The sequence below is a fragment of the Herpailurus yagouaroundi genome, unplaced genomic scaffold, assembly GCF_014898765.1.
Source record: "Herpailurus yagouaroundi ecotype Mexico unplaced genomic scaffold, PumYag 193, whole genome shotgun sequence".
Lineage (NCBI taxonomy): Eukaryota > Metazoa > Chordata > Mammalia > Carnivora > Felidae > Herpailurus > Herpailurus yagouaroundi.
Window position 1 is genome coordinate 9,103,152 of NW_024412424.1, and position 18,627 is coordinate 9,121,778.

At 53.3% G+C, this 18,627-nt stretch overlaps 1 protein-coding gene across 7 annotated transcripts in view; it reads left to right on the plus strand.

Annotated features, from left to right (window-relative positions):
- Window positions 1-846: 846 nt before the first annotated feature.
- The window catches only part of TEX264 (testis expressed 264, ER-phagy receptor), a 34,364-nt gene continuing 16,583 nt past the window's right edge, over window positions 847-18,627 (plus strand). Inside the window, exons 1-4 of one of the 7 annotated variants that reach the window (XM_040445518.1) lie at window positions 2,180-2,291; window positions 3,226-3,301; window positions 5,805-6,097; window positions 15,624-15,845. In XM_040445518.1, the coding sequence (XP_040301452.1) occupies window positions 5,840-6,097; window positions 15,624-15,845 (480 nt within the window). In that variant the 5' untranslated portion in view covers window positions 2,180-2,291; window positions 3,226-3,301; window positions 5,805-5,839. The other 6 variants (XM_040445525.1, XM_040445524.1, XM_040445520.1 and 3 more) reach the window with 6 other exon arrangements.

Sequence of the window (18,627 nt, forward strand, 5' to 3'; positions counted from 1 at the left end):
TTTTCTGCCTTTGCTCACCTGAGGAGGACCGCATTTCCAGGCTCTAGATGAAACATCGAAACTGACTCAGAGTGGCTTAAAGCTTGATGATCCTCAATCATGGCAAGTCCTGCTGGGGCAGCCCTAACCAGACTGTGGGGGATTGGGGATTGGGTGCAGCATCAGTGCCTTCAGAGGATGGGAGATGACTGGTGGCAGGGTATGCAGACTGTCTTACACTGCATATGCCTTCTCCATTTGTCATCTGGGTTAGTGGATCTAACCATTGCCTCACAGAGAACTGTCCAGGGCTTTGGAATATGAGACATAAGGGAAGGTGAGGGCAGTCCACTCTTTGTCTCCAAGTTTGGTCCCTGTAAGGGGAGAAGCCCTTATGGAAAGAGTCTCTGGAAGTTTGCAGAGGGAGAATTAAAGTGGCTCTGTGGGGGTTTCTTGGACAGAGAAAGGCAGGAGGAGACAAAGTCCAAGTCTGGGTTCATGAGAGGATTCGTACTATAAGGTGGGACAGGTCTGCTTACACTTATTTCTAGAGGGAAGAGGACTGCATCTTAGCTGCCTTAGCTGGTGGCCGGCAGAGGTCTTGCAGAGATCCCTACCAAAGGTTGGGCTTACTCTGTTGGGAGCAGCCTGAGATGAAAGGGAGGAGTGGGGACTTGTGGCCAACAGCTTCTATCACAGGTAGACTCTCCACTGACAACAGAGGTGGTGAAGCTCCTAAGGCACACCCTGAACTCTGACGTGGGCATCTGGAATTCCCCAGCCAGCCTGAAGGAAGTGAGCAAAGAGGACAAGATGAGGAAAGAGCAGCTCCAGACAACGGTTTCTTGGGACCATCTCATCAGATTCTGAGAAACAGGAAAAATGACCAGGTGAACATTGTGTTCAGAAGCTGTCTTGTCTCTGAACCATGAATTGGCCCTTATCTCACAGGAAATGCTTCCAAGTGTATAGCCCACTTGCCTGGAGCACCTAAAGGTTTTGATCATGTGTTTGATGTTCATAAGCAAAATCAAACTGCCATGACTCTGCCAGCCCAGCCCTGAGTGCCTGGGGGGCCAGCTGCTCTTCCTACCAGTGTTTGCCCAGAGGGCTGGGGATAGGCTTGGCCCTGTGGATGAGGGTCATTCTTTCCTGCCTGGGATTGGAACAGTGTGAAGTAGTGGGAAAGGAAGCCAGGATTATGAGTGCCTCCGTGTGTTCAGTCTGCCCTTTGCTAGTGCAGTAGTGGAATCCAGAATAAGATGATTCCCCTCCCAAATATCAATCCTCTGTGTCAGAGGCACCAAGGTAGCTCTTGGGCCAGCCCGTCATGTAGCCAAGCTTAGGAGCATAGTTGTTCCCTCTCCTACCCCTTCCACTGCAAGACTGGGCCTCTCAGGAGGGCAAAGTTTTATCTTTAGGGCTCTAGAAGAGTGCTTTGTATAGTTTGTAGGTCCTCAGAAATATGAGCTGAGGATTCAGCCTATGTTCAAGGAGTTTACACTAGAATACCTTAAGCTAGAAGGTCAGCCCAACCTCCCCCAGGCACTTCCAGGGCTCTGGGGAGGAGACTGCAAGGGGGCGGTTCCTGCTTAGCTCCAAGAGGGTAGGGCCTTAGTTCCGTTTCTTCAGTATCCCCAGCCCCTTGAACTGTCCTGGCAAGGAGTGTTACTCAGTAAATGTTGGGTGGATGAATGACCACTCCTGTGGTTGGGGGTGGGGTGGGGTGGAGTGTTGGAGGCATGACTGATATTTGCGCTATTCCAGAGTTTGGATCCACTAGCTTCTTCCCTGAGTCCAAGTTGGGCGTCAGTTTCCTCAGTTGTAAAACGGGGGCAGGTAGCCTTTGACTTGCTGGGTTCCCAGGTCCATCGGGAAGCTACAATGAGAGGAAGTGGCAGGACGAAGGGTACTACAAATAAATGCCATAGGCTGATACTGCTGTGCTGAACTTTCCAAGCCTCTTCAAACGCTTCACTCTGGTGCGGGCTTCCTTGGACCCAGTCTGGCTCTCTACTGTGGGCCACCAGGCTGACTTACCCCAACACCTGGGGCCGGGTAAGTTTGTGGGAGGCAGGAAAGTGCTCAGTGGGCTCCGCCCCTGACAGCTCCGGGGGCTGGGCGCCGCTCGATGCTAAGACCGGGCGGGGCAGGCCTCCGCCCTCCGGTACCGCGCGCACGCGCCCACGGCCACGGCCACGTCCCGCTGCGAGAGGGGGCGGAGCGAGCGTGCGCGGCGGGCGCGCGCAGGCTCCGCGACCTAGCCTGGAGCCGCCTGCGCGGATCGGCGTCCGCGGCGGGCGGCCGCTGAGGTGAGGGCTGGGCCGGAGGAGAGGCGTCCCCGCCTGGGCGGCCTCACGCGCGCTGAGGGCCTGGAGCCTCCGTCTGTCCGGGCGCGACCTCAGGGGTTCCCGCGTCCCCTTCGTGACCCCCGCAACCCAGGGCGCTCTTTGCATCTCGTCTCGCCCACAGCTGGGTCCAAGGGCCCGGCTAGGTCCAAGGGCCCGAACGCGACCTTGGACCAGCCTACCACCCCGCGTTGCCCCGGCCTCGGCCACGAGGCACGCCCCGAGCCAGAGGAGCTGGAGCCGGGGGTGGAGGGTGGGGGTTGGGGAACTGAGGCAAAAACCGCACTTTAGCTCCGCCCCTATCCCTGGAGGCCGCGCCTCAGCCGTGGCTGCAAACTTTAGATACTCTTAAGTTACGGAGGTGTGTGAGACCCCTTGAGGTCATGGCTGAAAAGAAAAGAGCTGGGTAAATAAGCGAGGCGCGAGTGAGCAGGGCTGGAAGCGCAGAGTGGGAGTCGGCGCACCTCAGTCCCGCGCAGGCCTGGGTCTTTCGCCGCTCACTGGCACCGAAGTTTAAGGGCCCGGCCCACTGCCGCGGCGCAAGTGAGCAGCCTCAGGAAGCCTCGCCGGCTCGGGTCAGAGACGACCACCCCTGGTCTCTGACCCGAGGAGAAACCGATGTCAGCGACAGGGGCTGTTTCAAAGCCAGTTACAGAGGCTGGAACCCTCCAGGAAGAGGACTCTCCAAGAACAGGGGCATAAGCACAGCCCCAGTGAAGAGTTAACATTATGAGGCCGAGTTTGGCTTCTGATTTCCGTAAGCGGTAGGAGGACGAGGTAGAGGTGCAGCCTTGTGATGAGGAGGGAGTTCCTGTAGAGGCCCTAGTGGGCTTTCCCCGAAAAGGGAACAGTCAGGGCACGGTGCCCAGCTCAGTGGTGATTTTCTCTCTGCCCCCAGCACTGGAGTACTTGGAGCATTTGGTCCCTGCGGCGCTGGATGCCATGAGTTGCTAAAAGTGAGCCTGGCTTTTCAGGTGAGCTTCCTCGGCCCTTCTCCTGCCCTTTCTCTTGAGTATGGGGAAATACACTTTGCCCTGCCTCCCTCCTGTGCTGACCTAAGCTCTGGGGTGCATTTTCCCTCTCTTCTGAGTACTTTAGGAGGTGAGAGGAAGAGGGAGGTGGGAACTAAGTTCCTTTGAGGTAGACGGGGAATGTGCAGCCTAGAGGGTAGGTCAAAGTGAAGGATGGTCACTCTCATGGCAACTGAGACCTAGCTGCTGAGTGAGAGCTTCCAGCTGAGAGCCTTGGGTTCAGAGATGTCCCAACATGGATTAAATGCTTGAGCCTTTCTGGAAATCCTGTCACTTGGGAGGAGAAAGTGAAAATGGCAGCCTGGAGTCAGACTGCCTGAGTTCCTAGTGCCTGCATTTTGGTCCAAGTCGTTCTATTTAGTACCTGTGTGACCTTGGGGGAAGTCTCTTAACTTCCTGATCCTTACCTACCTTGTTTTGAGGATTAATAAAGTAGCTGTGTTTCATCATTTGGATAGTGCCTGGCATATAGTAAGTACCGTAGATTAGTACTACACTATAGTAAGTGAAAGATTTATCGTCATCATCATCATCACCAAGGAAAATAGGAATGAAACTAACTGGAGGCAAGATGAGTAGGATGGCCAATGCATCCAAAAAAAGCACAACTGTGGCGCAGGAACAGGGATGGCTAATACCAGTGTGATGCACCTCCATGCTATGACATCAAAGGTTTAGGAGTTTAGTTTGCCTCTTTGTTAAGGCAAACACTATGTGTATGTTGACTCCAAAGACCGTTTTTCAGCAAAAAATTTTGACACCCAGAACCCACAGGGAACAAATTATTCCATAGAGCTAAATTTCCCTAGGGCTGAAGCATTGATTTCCACCTCCCAAATCTTTTAAATTTTTGTTTATTTATATTTTAGAGTGAGAGTGCACGAATGGGGCAGAGGGACAGAGGGAGTGAGAGAGAAAGAGAATCTCAAGCAGCCTCTACACTCAGTGGAGCCTGATGTGGGGTTCGATCCCAAGACCCCGGGATCATGACTCAAGCCAAAATCAAGAGTTAGACACTCAACCTACTTAGCCATCCTGGTGCCCCAAATCTTTAAAATTTTAAATACTTGGAGTGAGAATATTCCTCCAGTGGGTCACATGTTTCCCTTCCTTTTTAAACTGCTGTGATTTTCCACCCCCCTGGGGGACTCAAATCAAGCCCTTTGTATAAGAGGGTTGGGCTTCTTCGTAGAGGGCTGGACATAGAGGGCTGGACAGTCTGCCTTGAATGGCTCACACACCAACCTCTATGTTGTGTTCCTGGCCCTGCTTTTGGATAGCCTCTCTGTTTCTTTGTTGTTGTTGTTGTTGTTGTTGTTTTCCTTGAAATGAGTGTCTTTATTACTTGTAGCATACAAAAAGGAGGAATGAGGAAAGGCCAATGGGGAGGAGGGACAATTGTCAGATAAACGACATAAACACAAAAAGGAAAAAAAGACACCCTCACCTCACCCCAGGATGCCTTTCCATGAACTACCTAGTAGAGAAGGTGGGGTGGCAAGATCAAAACTACAAAAACTAATTCTAAACACCTGGAGATGCTGATGGGGAGAGGGACAGGGCAGCAAGTGGACCCAGCTGTGGCTCCCTCTAGGTTGGCACCCCTTCCCCATGGGATGAACTGCTTGGGCCAGGGATAAGTAATTGTTCTCCCTGGTGTGTTTCCATTTCTAACAAACTTGTCTTCCTCCTCTTTGTTTCTAATCTGTGGGCTGGAAAAGTGGGATGAATCTTGTTAGTACCATTGGCTCAAGTCTGGGAAGCACAGTGCTGGACTTTGTTCTGGCTGCTTTGGCTGATTTGATCCGATCTTTCCTTGGTTCTGGATGGGTGAGCTTGCTGGATAGCAAGATTCCGAGGGCCCGATGTGCTTCACAAAGGAGAGTTTCCTATGAAAGTCTCTTCCTGTGGTACATTTTCCCCATGGGGTTTTGTTCCTTATGGTTTCCCTATTTGTTAATAAATGATTGGACCCTGGCGCTTGCCCATCCTCCCTCTGATAGTGGTCCATGAGGCTTGGGGAAGCTGGGCAGGCAGTGTGGCTCTGCTGTGGGAAGGAAGAAGTAGTGTAGGGAAAAGGCAAGCTGGCTTTCTTGCCCATCTTGAGGGAGGCTGGTCAAGGCTGGGAGTATGTCCATAGCTGACTCACTCCTGTTCACCTCTATGACTCAGTTTCCCCAGGTGTGACCAAGGCTGCCAGCTGACAGGCAGAGCTGTTCTGAGAGCCTCAACAATTGTGATTAAGAAATAAAGAGGCTTGCGGCTTCAGTCATCCTTTGTAGCTCTCTTCTAGGTCACTTCTGTGTGTAAACACCCTGGTCCCTCCTCCTCCTGGGTCAGAGCACCCAAGGCAGGGCTGAGGTTGGGCCATAAGTGGCTGGCGGGAAGGTGGGCACATTGGTCAGAGCAGGCTACCAGCCTCCTCTCCCTCCTGTCTCTTTTGCAGCTGTCTTGGGGGCACAGTGTCGGGGGCACAGAGCCATGTCTGACCTGCTTCTCCTAGGCCTGATTGTGGGCCTGACTCTGCTGCTGCTGCTGACACTGCTGGCCTTTGCTGGGTACTCAGGGCTGCTGTCTGGGGTGGTGGTGAGTGCCGGCTCACCCCCCATCCGCAATGTCACTGTGGCCTACAAGTTCCACGTGGGGCCCTACAGCGAGACTGGGAGGCTTTTCACCGAGAGCTGCAGTGTCTCCCCCAAGCTCCGCTCCATCGCCGTCTACTACGACAACCCCCACATGGTAAGGAGCCCCCTGTTCCCTGGCTGCGGTTCTGCCCCATGGATGGACATGGGGCCGGGGGGTTGTAGTTTCTGAGGAAGGGGTGGGAAAATCTGTGATCTGGTCCTGCAGACAACCTCTTCTCTGAGCTTGAAGCTCCTTCCAGATTTAGCTTGGACTCCTGTGCCAGGCATCCATATGCTCCTTTCTATTTGCCCAGGTCTGGTTCTTGGCTCATAGCTACCCATAGCTACCCATGGACTTTTGACTGCAGGGGGCCACAGCATTGTGTGTCTCTAGTTTCTGCCAAGGCTTTCGTCCCCTGCCTCCTCTTGCTGTCCCTCCCTCTTCCATCCCCATTTGAGGCCAGTACTCTAAGGCCAGGCTGTTCAGATTCTGCCTCTCTTTGGGGTCATACCTTGTTGTTTCTGTGCCTTCCCTCTTTTAGCTTTCCTGCTGTGGCTGCAGCTCCTGTGGGCTTGAGAGGGCAGGCCCTGGGCATGGGGCTTAGAATCCTACCTCTTCAGCCATTTTGGTGACTCCTGCCTCAGTCATATAGCATCTCTTTGGATGTCAAGCTGCCTGGTTGCAGGAGGGCCTGGTGGAGAGGAGGGGGCAAGTGGAACCAGGTGAGCTCCCCAGAATGTCTAGGCTGCTGGGCTCACAGACGAGCCCAGCATCACTGGCACCCTGTGGGCGTCTGGCTGTACTTACAGCCTGTGGTGAGTCAGGGCTCACCAATGTGGCCTCCTGCCATGCCATGGGGTGGTACTGCCCACAGCTGCATGGGCTGGCAGCTCTGCCAAGAGTTCTTCAGCCTTCAGCTTGGAGCCTTGGCAAACAGGCCATTGGGAATCCCCAGCTCTGGTTTCCTTGTCTGAAGAGCTCAAGTAGGCAAGGCCTACAGCCTACCCACTGTCTGCTGACCAAGCCTCACTGGAGTACTTAGTCGAAACAAGGGTGTACTGACTGTCTGTGCCAGGTTCTGCATGACGTCTGCATTCCGGAGATGAACAGACCTGGCCCTTTCCTCAAAAACTTTCATGTGTTTGGCAAGTCAGCCCCATGCAAATGAATTTCTAATAGCCACTATACTCGATGCCCACAGAGCTTTGAGCTGTGCATTTGGGGAGGATACTCAAGTCTGCCCAAGAGGCTTAGAGAGGAGGTCGACTTTAGCTGGGACATCTCCCGTGAGTAGAACTTTGCTCTGCCACGAAGGGCCTCCTGACTGAGGGAAGTACAGCAGTAAAGGCTTACAGACATGGGATGACAGGGAAAGTGTGGCCAGTGGACATGTGTGGGTGAAGAAAGTGGTAGAAAGGTTCACTGGGCCAGGCAGTGGGAAGAAGAGCAGGTTGGGAGACAAGGCACAGCACAGTTTGCCCCCTGTGACTTAGGAAGCTAACTGAATGGCAGGTGGAGGAGAGGAGGAGATGAGACAGGGAGGCCATTGAGGAGATTGGGCTGGGCCCAGGTGAGAGGTGACATGGCCTGGTTGAGGGATGAATAGATGATGAGGATTTGAGGTCACATGGTTGGGAGATGGCACTAAGTGGGAGTCTAGAGCACTGGAACCTTAAGTGGCATGGGGCAGGTGCTAGGCTTCAGGAAGCTCCTGGACCAGATGCCCGACCCCCACCCTTGCAGGGCTCCGTTATGTAGGTCCCTGCCCCTCTTATATGCCCTCCCCTGGTCTCTGCCCCTCTTTCCTCACCTGATCCAGTTAGAGACTCTGCAGGCCTCAGTGGTGGGAAGGAGGAGAGTCCTTGCAGTTGCCTCTTTCCTCATCAGCATGTCCTGTTCCTAAAGCAGCATGTTGCCACTTGGGTTGGAAATGCTAATTCCATGATGGGAAAGAGCCAAAGCAGGAGTATACCTTGAGGTCAGTGCTGGAGGCTGGTCCAGGGAAGAGTGAGGTAGAAAAACCCTGGCATGGAGTGCTCTTCCCATGGCCTCGTAGCCCAGTCCTCCATACAATTGTCCTTGAGGTCGGGTGGCCTTGGGTGTCCAGGGTTGGCTGGGTGCAGCCTGACTTGGGTGCCAGTCTTGGGGGACCACAGCCTGAGAGTATAGCCTCAAGGCTGGCAGCCCTGGGTTCTGATTCTGTCTTATCACTGTCATGCTTTGGATCTTGATCGTGTCAAATAATCACTCTGGGCCTCAGTTTCTTCATCTATAGAACTGTGTTAAGATATCTGCTTCATAGGTTGTCTGGCAAGAATCAAATTAAGTGACACAGGTGAGGCATTCATCCTACAACCTGGCCCTCAGTAGCTGTTTAACAACAACAAAAAGGGTGGACAAAATATTCATATTAATTAGGTACACTGAGACATTAGGCTGAGCTCTCATGACCTAGGCCTAGACCTTGGCCTGGCTATGGACATCTGGCTGGCTCAGAGGACGAACATATAGGTCAAAGTGGCCCCTCTGATCCTGTTCCTCTCAGTCCTGGGTCACTCTAGAAGATACTGTGTCCACATTCAGAGCTAGGTTATACCCTGACACCTGGGATGGCTCAGGGATGCTTAGTCTCCACCTACTCTTAGAGTTGGGCAGTATATTTCTGCCTAGAAGAGATTCTCACAAAAGCTTCAGGGAACCATGGACCCTCAGACTTCAAGTGCTCATGACTGTCACAGACTATCTGGTCTCTAAATACCTAAGGCCACAGGTTCCACAGTGCTTATGTTATAGAGGAAGAGACTGAGGATCATATAGCAAGAGTTGTATTGATCTCACACAGTTCACACATGCTTTTTTTTTTAAGCGGTATTTGAACACTTGATCTATGCCATGCTGCTGGGCACTGGGGCACCTCGGGGACCAAAGGGCCTAGCCCTCAGGATCTCTCAGTGTGGGTATATCAGGGGAGCCTGGGGGAGAAACCCCATCCAGTCCTGGGGAAGACTAAGAACCCAAGCCTTCTCCCTCGGCTGCCTCCCTAAGCAGTGTCCAGCATGGGGCCCTGTGTATTTGTGGTTCACAGAAGGAAGGGACAGGATCTAGGTTGCACTGTTGTGTGGCCCATCCCCACACCCTCTCCCTCTCCTGGCTGAGCACAATGGGGGCCATAACCTGCTTCTGTGTGAATGTAGGGAGGAATGAGCCTATTTCAGGCTCTGTGAGTGGGACAGGGAGGGACCAGGTGAGAGGTGGCCACCTGCTGTCATTGCTGCCCTCCCCCATAATGTGTGGACTGACAGCTCTCTAGCCACTCCCCTTCTAGGCCTCAGCTCCTGGCCTCAGCTGGGCAGGGGGACGCTGGTTTCTGAGAAAGGCCTGGTGGGGCCTCACTTGGCTGTGGGCCCAGGAGTGACACCGGAAAGGGCACCACTGAGGCGGGGTCATGGCAATTGCTGTGGACTTTTTTGTGTCAAATGCTGTTTGAGCATATATATCTCATCAGCTTTGTGTCCTGGATTTGTCAGCATATATATGTCAGTCAACTCCAGATCCTGGAGTTCTGTATGGGAGGAAGTTGCAGGGTCTGGGGAAGTGTTGGGCAAGATAAAGGATTCCATTCTCTATCCCTGAGGGCCTTTGGAGAGGTAGGAGAAGGAATGAGGGAGCATGTGACAGGAAGTGGACAGACCCTGGCGGTGACTCATAGGTGTTCCTTCCCTCTCCAGGGCCCAACATTCTTGGAGTGCAGCCATTTCTTCTTCTAAGGACCAAGGGAGGGGGTGTGTTCCAGAGTCAGTCACCAATCTGTGCCTGCTCCCTTCCCTCAGTGCACAAGCATGTGAACACACACGTACACACACACACAGATCCAATTCTGCCCTTGTAAAGCTGGAGAAGGGTCAGAACTGCTCTGCTCTCAGCCCTGCTTCTGAGGTGCAGTGTGGGGGTCTGGACAATGACTTTAGCCTCCCCTCCTTGGCCTGGTCCCTCTGGGAGCCTTGGGTGTTGGCGGGAGGGAAGGAGCTGGGAAGAAGACCCCTGGTGGCTCACTTGATCCTGGCCAGCTCTGGCCTGTGGATAGGCTGTACTGGCTCAGCTGCTCTCACCATGCCCATGGATCTGTCCTGTGTGCCAGCCTGGCCCTCCACCTGTTGCCCCACCCTCTGCTGCTACCGCCTCCACTGCTGTTTGGGCCTTAAGCAACCTGTCTGCCTGCCCTTGTGGGGAGCCTGACTGAGGCAAATGGGGCGTGGTAGCCAGTTCAGTTTACCTGGCTGAGGCCTAGGAGAGGGTGCTTGCCTTAGGCATGGGGCAGATATGGGAACTGGTGGTGCTTGGGTTCTGCCTTTAGTAAACTAGACTGTATTGAAGCTCCTTTTTTCTCTTGAGTCCACTGAAAGCCAGCTTGGGACCACCACGTCTGCAGGGGCTAAGGCTGGTAAGAGTATGGATTTAGGCCTGTGCTGCACTTCCCCTTCCCCTTTAGTGTGTTTGGGGATGGGGCGTCCTGCACTCCCAGGAGACATTGAGACCACATGGACCCTGGGAAGGAATGAGGGAGTGGGATTTCCCAGGGTTGACCCTTGACAAAGGGCAGTGGGAATGTGGGCTAGCTGGTGTTTCCCAAAGCCCAGACCATTCCCTACCTCAGTTACCTGCGATGATTTTCTGCTAGATGGAGTCCAGGCTTTTGCTCTATAAGCAGTTTAACTGTGTGGGGCAGCCCTGGAAAGGCACACCCCCTCTTCTCAGCAGAGCTGTCTTTGGTAGGGAGGAGGACTGAGGTGTGGGAAGAGAGGGCTTTGGACTCTTTCTGAGTTTGAATCAAGGCCCCACTGCTTCCTGGAGTGTGATTCTGAGTGAGTCACTTGGCCTTTCCAAGAATCTCTACCTCAGAGGTTTTATTTCTCTAGGGACTAAGTAATAAGGGTAAGGCCCAATACCTGGTCCCCAGTAGATGCTTAGCACTCTTGCCTACCCCCACCCCCATGCCTCGTGCCACTAGGACTTTGTACTTTTGGGAACCCTGCTTGCCTGCCTCTGGCCTAGCCTCCTGCAGGTCGCCTAGGCCATGTGACGAGGTACAGCATAGAGAGAGTCCATTGTGCAGGCCATTCCTAGCCAGGGCCTATATCTTGGGCTTCCAGGTGCTGTGGGTTGTGTGGCACAGCTCTGGGGCCAGTCTGCCTGGGTTCAAATCCGGACTCCACAACACTACCTTGTTGTGTGGCCCTTGCTAAATAGCTTTGCTGTCTGGGTCTTAGAAACAGAATTGATAAAAGTACCTATTGCACAATGCTGTTTGGATTGAATGAGCTGATGTACAGAAGGCAGCAACTGGGGCAGACGGAAAGCACCTTGTCAGGTACCAGCTGTTGTTACGATATGCTTGGGACTGAAAGTAGGAAGGCCCTGAAAGACTTCTAGGTGAGAGTTCCCATAAAGCCCCTGGACCCCCCCCTTTGGAGGTTGGCATCCTGCTGACTCCCCTCCCCTCCAGCCTGAAATATGGGTCCTACCCTCTGACCCTGATGTCTGTGTCACTCCCTTCATGACTAGTCCTAGCCCAGCTTTTGCCTTTGGGTGCCACCTGCTTGGGGAAGTTGGTATGTTGACCTGCAGCACCTCGGAGGTTAAATGAATCCACTGTTCACCCTCCAGCAATGAACAGCTGTGGCTGCTCTGTTCCCCTGGGCGGGGGGTGGGGGTACCAGTGCAAGTGAAGGGCATTGTTGCTGTTTCTCCCCTTACTATGGGCAGCTCTGGGCTGGATATGCTGACCAGGGAGGAGTCAAGGCAGCCCTCCAGGCCTGAGATTGGCAAGCATTGCATCTCTCCTTGTCAGATGTTGCAGGTTATGGACCTAGGGCTGGCCATTTCTACTGACCAGCCATTGACCCCAAAATGGGCCAGCTGACACCATTTTCCTTTCCTGGATCCTGGAAGATAATCAGTCTTGTCCTGTTTCCAGTGAAGTCTTGGCCAGACAGGAACCTTCTTTTCTTCTTCTTTTTTTAAATGTTTATTTATTTGTTTTGAGAGACAGTGGTCATGTGTGTGGGAGGGAGGGGCAGAAAAAGAGAGAGAGAGAGAGAGAGAGAGGGAGAGAGAGAATCCCAAGCAGGCTGTGTACTATCAGTGCAGAGCCCAACATGGGTCTCAGTCTCACAAACTTTGCGATCATGACCTGAGCCAAAATCAAGAGTCAGATGTTTAACTGACTGAGCCATCCAGGCACCCTGAGACCCTCTTTTCACTATGGCTTCACCAATAGGGTCAACCTGTTACTGCAAGACCTCTCTGGAAAGGGTAGTGGGGCCAATTTGTGTCCAGAAGCTTTAGATTCCAAGCAGACCACCCTCTTCTCCCATGCCAGGACTCAAGAGGCCTCATAGCTCTTGTTCTAGGCATAAGTACCCTGAGAAATGACTGCTACAGGGAGGAAAGGGAGCAAGTAGATGGAACTAAGAGGCCCAGGCTGACCTCCTAGGGCCGGGCCCAAATAGAGACATCGTATTGAACCAAGGTGGGTGGAGTTTCTAGCTATCAGGACATTCCTTTATCTTCTAGGCTCCTGACAACCTCAGTGGGCCATTCTCTTGGAGGTAGGCATGGGCTCTCCAGGGAGCCCAGGGAAGCCTTCCCCTGCTCCTAAGCCAGCTTTGCCATTCCCCAGCTAGTCTTAGGGCCTGTTCCCTCTTCTTGCTGGTGCCTGGTTCAGCTGCCTCCCGGCTCCTGCTTGGTACAGAGCTGCTTAGTCATTGGTGGACTTGCTGAGTAACCACTTAGTTTGCCCCTTAGCCACTGGCCAGGGTAGAACAGGGTAGAGGTGGTGGGTGGGGGAACAGGAAATGTCCTCACTTGTGGAAATGAGGGGTTGCTCAGACAGAAAGGAAGAACCTGTGGCTAACACACCTTCAAGATCTCAGAAGTCCTGCCTCCTTATTAGCTGCTTCCTTTTCCTTTGATGAGCATTCCTCTTTTCAAGTTGGAGGAAGAAAAGTTTTGCTCATGTGCAGGGCCCCTGTGTGTACATGTGCGTGCATGCGTGTGCTGTTGCTGAGCACAGCCCAAGAACTTAATGTGTGGACAGGATCCTGGGCCATTTTGTCTAGAAGCCTAGAGTGGTGGGGAGAGATGGAGAGGCTGTCAGTTACCATGCAGCACAAGGTCTGCTCCTTTGGGTGAACGTTTGGGATCATAGAGGAAGAGCTGCTCGGCAGAGAGCATCAGAAGGCTTTGAGTAGGAGGGTTGAGCTGAGTCTTGAAGAATGGGCAGGAGTTGCCCAGGCAGAAGGAACTCTGGAGTAGGGTGAAGAAGGACACTCTAGGCAGAGGAAGTAGCTTATGCAAAGGCAGGAAGCATGGGAGGATGTGGCATGTCTGGGAAGCTGCAAATAGTTCTGTGTGGGCGTGTGCGGGGTTGTGGTGGGAGAGGAGGTTGGCAAGGTGGGCTGGGCCAGAACCTAGATTTGTCCCTCCCTCTGCCACTCAGATGCTCATGGGCACCTGCCCACCTGGGTTCTGGCCCCTGCTGGGGCCTTGGGGATGCAAAAAAGGAGTGTTAGGTGAGTGTGTGGACAAATCTAGGCAGTATTATGTGGACGACGTAAGGCGATGTCTCATGCTGGGCTCGGGAATTTCATCCTAGAGCTGAATTGGGAGCCATTGAAAAGTTCTAAGCAGGGTGGTCATGGGTGTTGTGGTGCTTTTTGGGGATTGAGGAGGATGTTGAGCTGAGAGCTCCATGAGGGCTGCTGAAGTGATCCCAGAAAAGATCCTGGGACCCAGTCCCAGGTGGGCCAGAGGTGATCAGGTGACCTTCCATCCATTTCTCCATCTAACCTATATTGAATATTTCTTTTGTGTATCCTAAATTGCTGGGGTCTGGATCATGGTGATTGGTATTACAGCAGGCACTGTCCCTTGGTCTGTCAGCAGGAGGCCTTGCTGGTATGTCCAGGCTCAAGCCTTTGGTGTGAATGGAGCAGTTGCACCATCTGTAGACAAAAGGTGGTACTGCACTTGCCTGGGTTGGGTGGGAGGAGTGGCCAGCTGGCTAAGTGACTGCTTCCAGGTAGAGTTGATGGAGGCAAGAGTTTACAGCAAAATGTTGGGGGGGGGGGGGGTGCCACAGAGCTACCCTGAAAGACTCCCCAGGAGGGTGCTTGAACCTGAAGATGGGCAAGGAGGAGCTACATGTTAAGAAGTTTGGTGAATGGGCATTCTCCAGGCCAAGGGTCACTTGTTTTTCCTGTGTCATAGCTATTAATATAACCAACAACATTTACAGAGCACTTATTAAGTTTTGTACCAGGATGAGCCCTCATATAAAGCATCTCATTTAATATGTCAATTCTCAAAGGAACTGGAACTCAAGAAACCAAGGGACTTATCCAGAGTCACACAAGTCAAGATTCACACCCAGTCCTGCCTCCCTCTAGAAGTCGTGGTCCTGACCGCTGGACCATATTGCCTGCCAGTAAAGCCCTGAGCTAGGCTTGATGACGTAGCATTCAAGGGTGCAGCATGGGTGCCCTAGCTGCAGAGAGCTGTGAGACTGCATAGAAGTGAGAGCCTGGAGTTGGTGCATGAGTCCCAGGCAAAGTGAGACTAGAAGGACAGAGCTAGGTTGATCAAAGAGAGGCAGAGCAGGGCTGAGAAAACCCTAGGACATTGTTGACAGGGCTTGGAAAGGGAGGGCAGAGGCAAGAACAGGTCAAAATGACTTCATGGTGCTGGGAAGGTAGGCTGGGAAGAAGAGCACCTGAGGTAGAGGGAGTTTGAATTTATGGGTCATTCACTGGGCCCCAGGTAGTGGGAGAAAGGGACCCTCGGGTCAAGGGAAATCTAGGATTGACAACACAAGGTCTGTAATGAGTGTCTTAGATTCCAGACCAGATACCCCTGGGGGCATCAGGGTCTGGTATAGACTCAGGTGGCAGGAAATGAGACAAATTGGGACCCCTTGACGCCAGAAGGAAAGGTGAGTGCTGGGCCTTACAGGCCTGGGATCAGGCCTAGGAAGTGTGTAGACTCACATGGAGCCCCACCTGCCTTGGGTTTATGTGAGCCAGGAGAGGGAGGGCAGCTAGGGAGGGGAGCAGAGTACAGCGATGTGCAGGTACTGGGGGCCCAGGGAGATTTGGAGGGGAAGGAGCATTCTCCAGCTGAGCCAGGAAAGGACTTGGCAAGTGTGGTCTGGGATGGGGGCATGGGTTGGAAAGGAGGTCCGGAGGCTCTGGTGATGGTGGCTGGCCCTGCCTGAGGAACCCGGGAAGAGGATCTCACAGTTCCATCAGCAACCCAGAGTCCAGTGTGGTCCCACTTTCTGATCAGTGCTTCCTGCAGCCTCTCCACAGCCAGCACAGGGTCTGGCATGCTTGTTGGAAGCATAAATGAAGGGATGGATGAGTCCTGCAGCAAGATGCTATAGGCTGGGGCCATGGATAGGTTGTAGCAGGAAAATACTTCTCTCCGTCCTGGTATCTGGGGCTGTGGCCTATTGGAACTGGTGGTTCTGCCAGGCCTGAGCTGTCACAGAACCCAAGTGGCAAGAGTTCCAAGAGCCTCCTTCCTTCGCCCAACACTAACACCCCTGCTCCCAACACTAACACTTCCTGCTCTTCCTCCCCAGGTACCCCCTGAGAAGTGCCGCTGTGCAGTGGGCAGCATTCTGAGTGAAGGTGAGGAGTCACCCTCCTCTGAGCTCATCCAGCTCTACCAGAAATTTGGCTTCAAGGTGTTCTCCTTCCCGGCACCCAGCCATGTGGTGACGGCCACCTTCCCCTATACCTCCACCCTGTCCATCTGGCTGGCTACCCGCCGTGTCCATCCTGCCCTGGATGCCTACATCAAGGTGAGAGACAGGCCTGGGGTATGCGTGTGCTGGGGGACAGCCAGTCCTTTGGGTGAAAGCCAGGGAGGACTGCCCAGGCTGGGAGGAAAAGCTGGCTTGGGGAGGGCAGCACCATGGGACCCCCATGGAGCAGGTGCCTGTGGAGCTAGGAATTTGGACAGAGGCTACTGGCATCTGTCCCAAATGCCCAAGACCTTGTGGGTGCCAGAGCATCTACTGGGAGCACAGGGAGCTTGTTCAGAAACTTAGCCTGATCAGTTTGGCTTTGGCTTGGACCAGAGACATTTTTAGTTCTCAGGCCCCACTCCAGGCTCAGATGGATGGCCAGGTCTATCCTGACCCTTTCCTGATGGAGGCCCACAGTACAAGAGCCCTGAGGCTTCGGTGGCTGGCAGGCCCCAGGTGTTACTGTGTTGCCCCTGGCCCGGCCCACGCATGGGCTTATGCACCTGCTGCCTGAGTGCAGAGCTGGGGCAGTAGTGAACACTGTCTCCTTCAGTTCCTGACCTAGTCTTTAGCAACGCTGGCAGGCTGGCCTACCTGAAGGAAGGAAGAGAGCCAGATACTAGGAGAATCTGATGAGGGGTCTCTGTGTCCACAGAGATTTTTTGAAACTTTCACTGTTACACATCCCTCCTCCTCTGAAACATTTTGTAAACTTGGGTATTAGGGAAATGGCCCAGTTGGGCTTGAAAGCAATTGCTTATTCATCCATTCAGCTTGAATTTACTGAATGTCTATGTGCCACGTACTGTGCTGGACACAATGTGAGATGCTGGACACAGTGGTAGATAGGTATTGACAGCAAGTGGTAGAGACAGGTAATAAATATCAGACAAGGGGTGTCCAGCTGGCTCAGTTGGTGGAACATGCGACTCTTGATCTCAGTTTGAGATGTCAGTTTGAGCCCCACGATGGGTGTAGAGATTACGTAAAAATAAAATATTTTTTAAAAAGATAAATGTCAAACAAAAATGGGATATGTGCTAGAAAAGAATGGTGAGAAAAAGCAGGGGTCCATCTTGGATAGAGTGGTTAGGGACAGCCTCTTGGAGGAGGTTACCTCCCGCGTAGAATCCTGAAAGAGCGCTTGGAGAAGGGGTGAAGAAGATTCCAGGCAGAGCAGAGTGGGAGCATGGGTTTGATCTAAAGGTGGTGGGAAATCACTGCAGTGTTGCATCCAGGAAAATAATACATCATCTCTAACCACGTGTATACAGAATAAGCCCTCTCATCTTGGGCAGTGGGTACTGGGTCCCAGATCATATTGGCCAGTGGAGATACTGAAGAAGCTGTCAGGATTTCTAGTGTGAATGGTGGTGGCTTGGACTTGGGCAGTGGCTGTAGACATACAGAAAAGGTGGAGATTTACAGTCTATTTTGGAGGTAGAACTGATGGACTTGTGCATGGATTGGATGTGGAGAGGCTGGGGAAGGAGGAGTCACAGCAGGCTCCAGTCCCCTTCAGCCTGGGCAGGTGGACAGGTGTGTAGTGGTGCTTTTAACTGAGATGTGGAGAGCTGAGGGAAGACCTGGTTTGGGGGGTGGGGGATGCAACCAGCTCTGTGGGCTGTATAGTGGGGGAGCTGCCTGGGAGACATCTTGATAGAGGCGTGGAATTCCCAGTGCCATGTGCAGTTTGGACTTCAGAGAGGATTGGGGTGGTAGATATGTTTAGGGACCTGAGCCAGTGGATAGTATACACCCTGGGGACAGTTCCTGGCAGCAAGGGCTGTGCACGGAGCGCAGCCAATGTGGCTAGGGTCAAGGAACAGGAGAAGAAAGTCAGCAGGAATTTGAATTTGGTGGATTTGAAGGAATTCGATGGCTTTGTTCTCTAGAGCAGCCTGGAGGAAGGGACAGAGCCTTGGTGATGGGTAATGGGAGCTCAGACAGTCTTGGTTAGGGAGGTGTAGAGTCTGGTGTCAGGGCTGGGGAATGAATGAATGAATGGGTCACCAGCTGTGGCCTTGGTGGTCAGGACAGGAAGAGAAGAAACAGGAGGGCTGTTGCTGTGGCAGGGCAGGAGTGTGAGGAGGACAGAGGTGGATTTCCTTTGTGAGCTGGCAGTGGCAGCTAGTAGGGTGCTGGAGGGGTTGTGCTTGCCTGGTGGTAAGTTGGACTAGAGGCTGAGGGGCAAGGTGAGGCAAGAGGTGGGGTCGCTGGCTGGTGGTAAGGGCAGGAGGGCAGACGTTGGTCCACTCAGCATGCTTCCTGAAGAAAGGCTGCTGTGTGGTGTCTCCAGTCCTGTCAGTGCCATCCTCAACCTCAGGATTGGCAGAGCACCCCCGGGAAGAGACTTTGTGGGTTCCAGACCTCAGAACAGGACGTGTGGCATGTGGTGTGGTGGCGAGCAGCTCAGCCACCAAAGCCTTTTCCTGGCTTCAGGGTTTTATTTTTAGACACCTTTGTCCAAATTTCCCGGCCCCTGACAGCTTCACAAGTTGCCTGGTTTTGACGTCACCTCTTTGATGAAAGCCCTTCCTCCTCCCTCCTCCCGTGGGAGCCTGTTAGCTGTGCTCTGGGCTTCATTCTCCTGGGGTGGGGGCTGGAGCAGGGGGCTACCATTCTCTTTCTTGCCTTGGATGAAGAAGCCAGGGGTATAGGAGAGAGCAAGGGGCTTCTCCAGGGATGTCTGTGAGGCACAGTGCTATGGGAGAAGAGAGATGCCAGACTGCCCCCAGTAGAGGCATGGCCCAAGGTGCTCTGATGGTTTCTGGAGGCAGGGGTCACCTCTGCCCCTGTGTTTAGCCTGATCTTGTGTCTCAGGGAGCACATCACA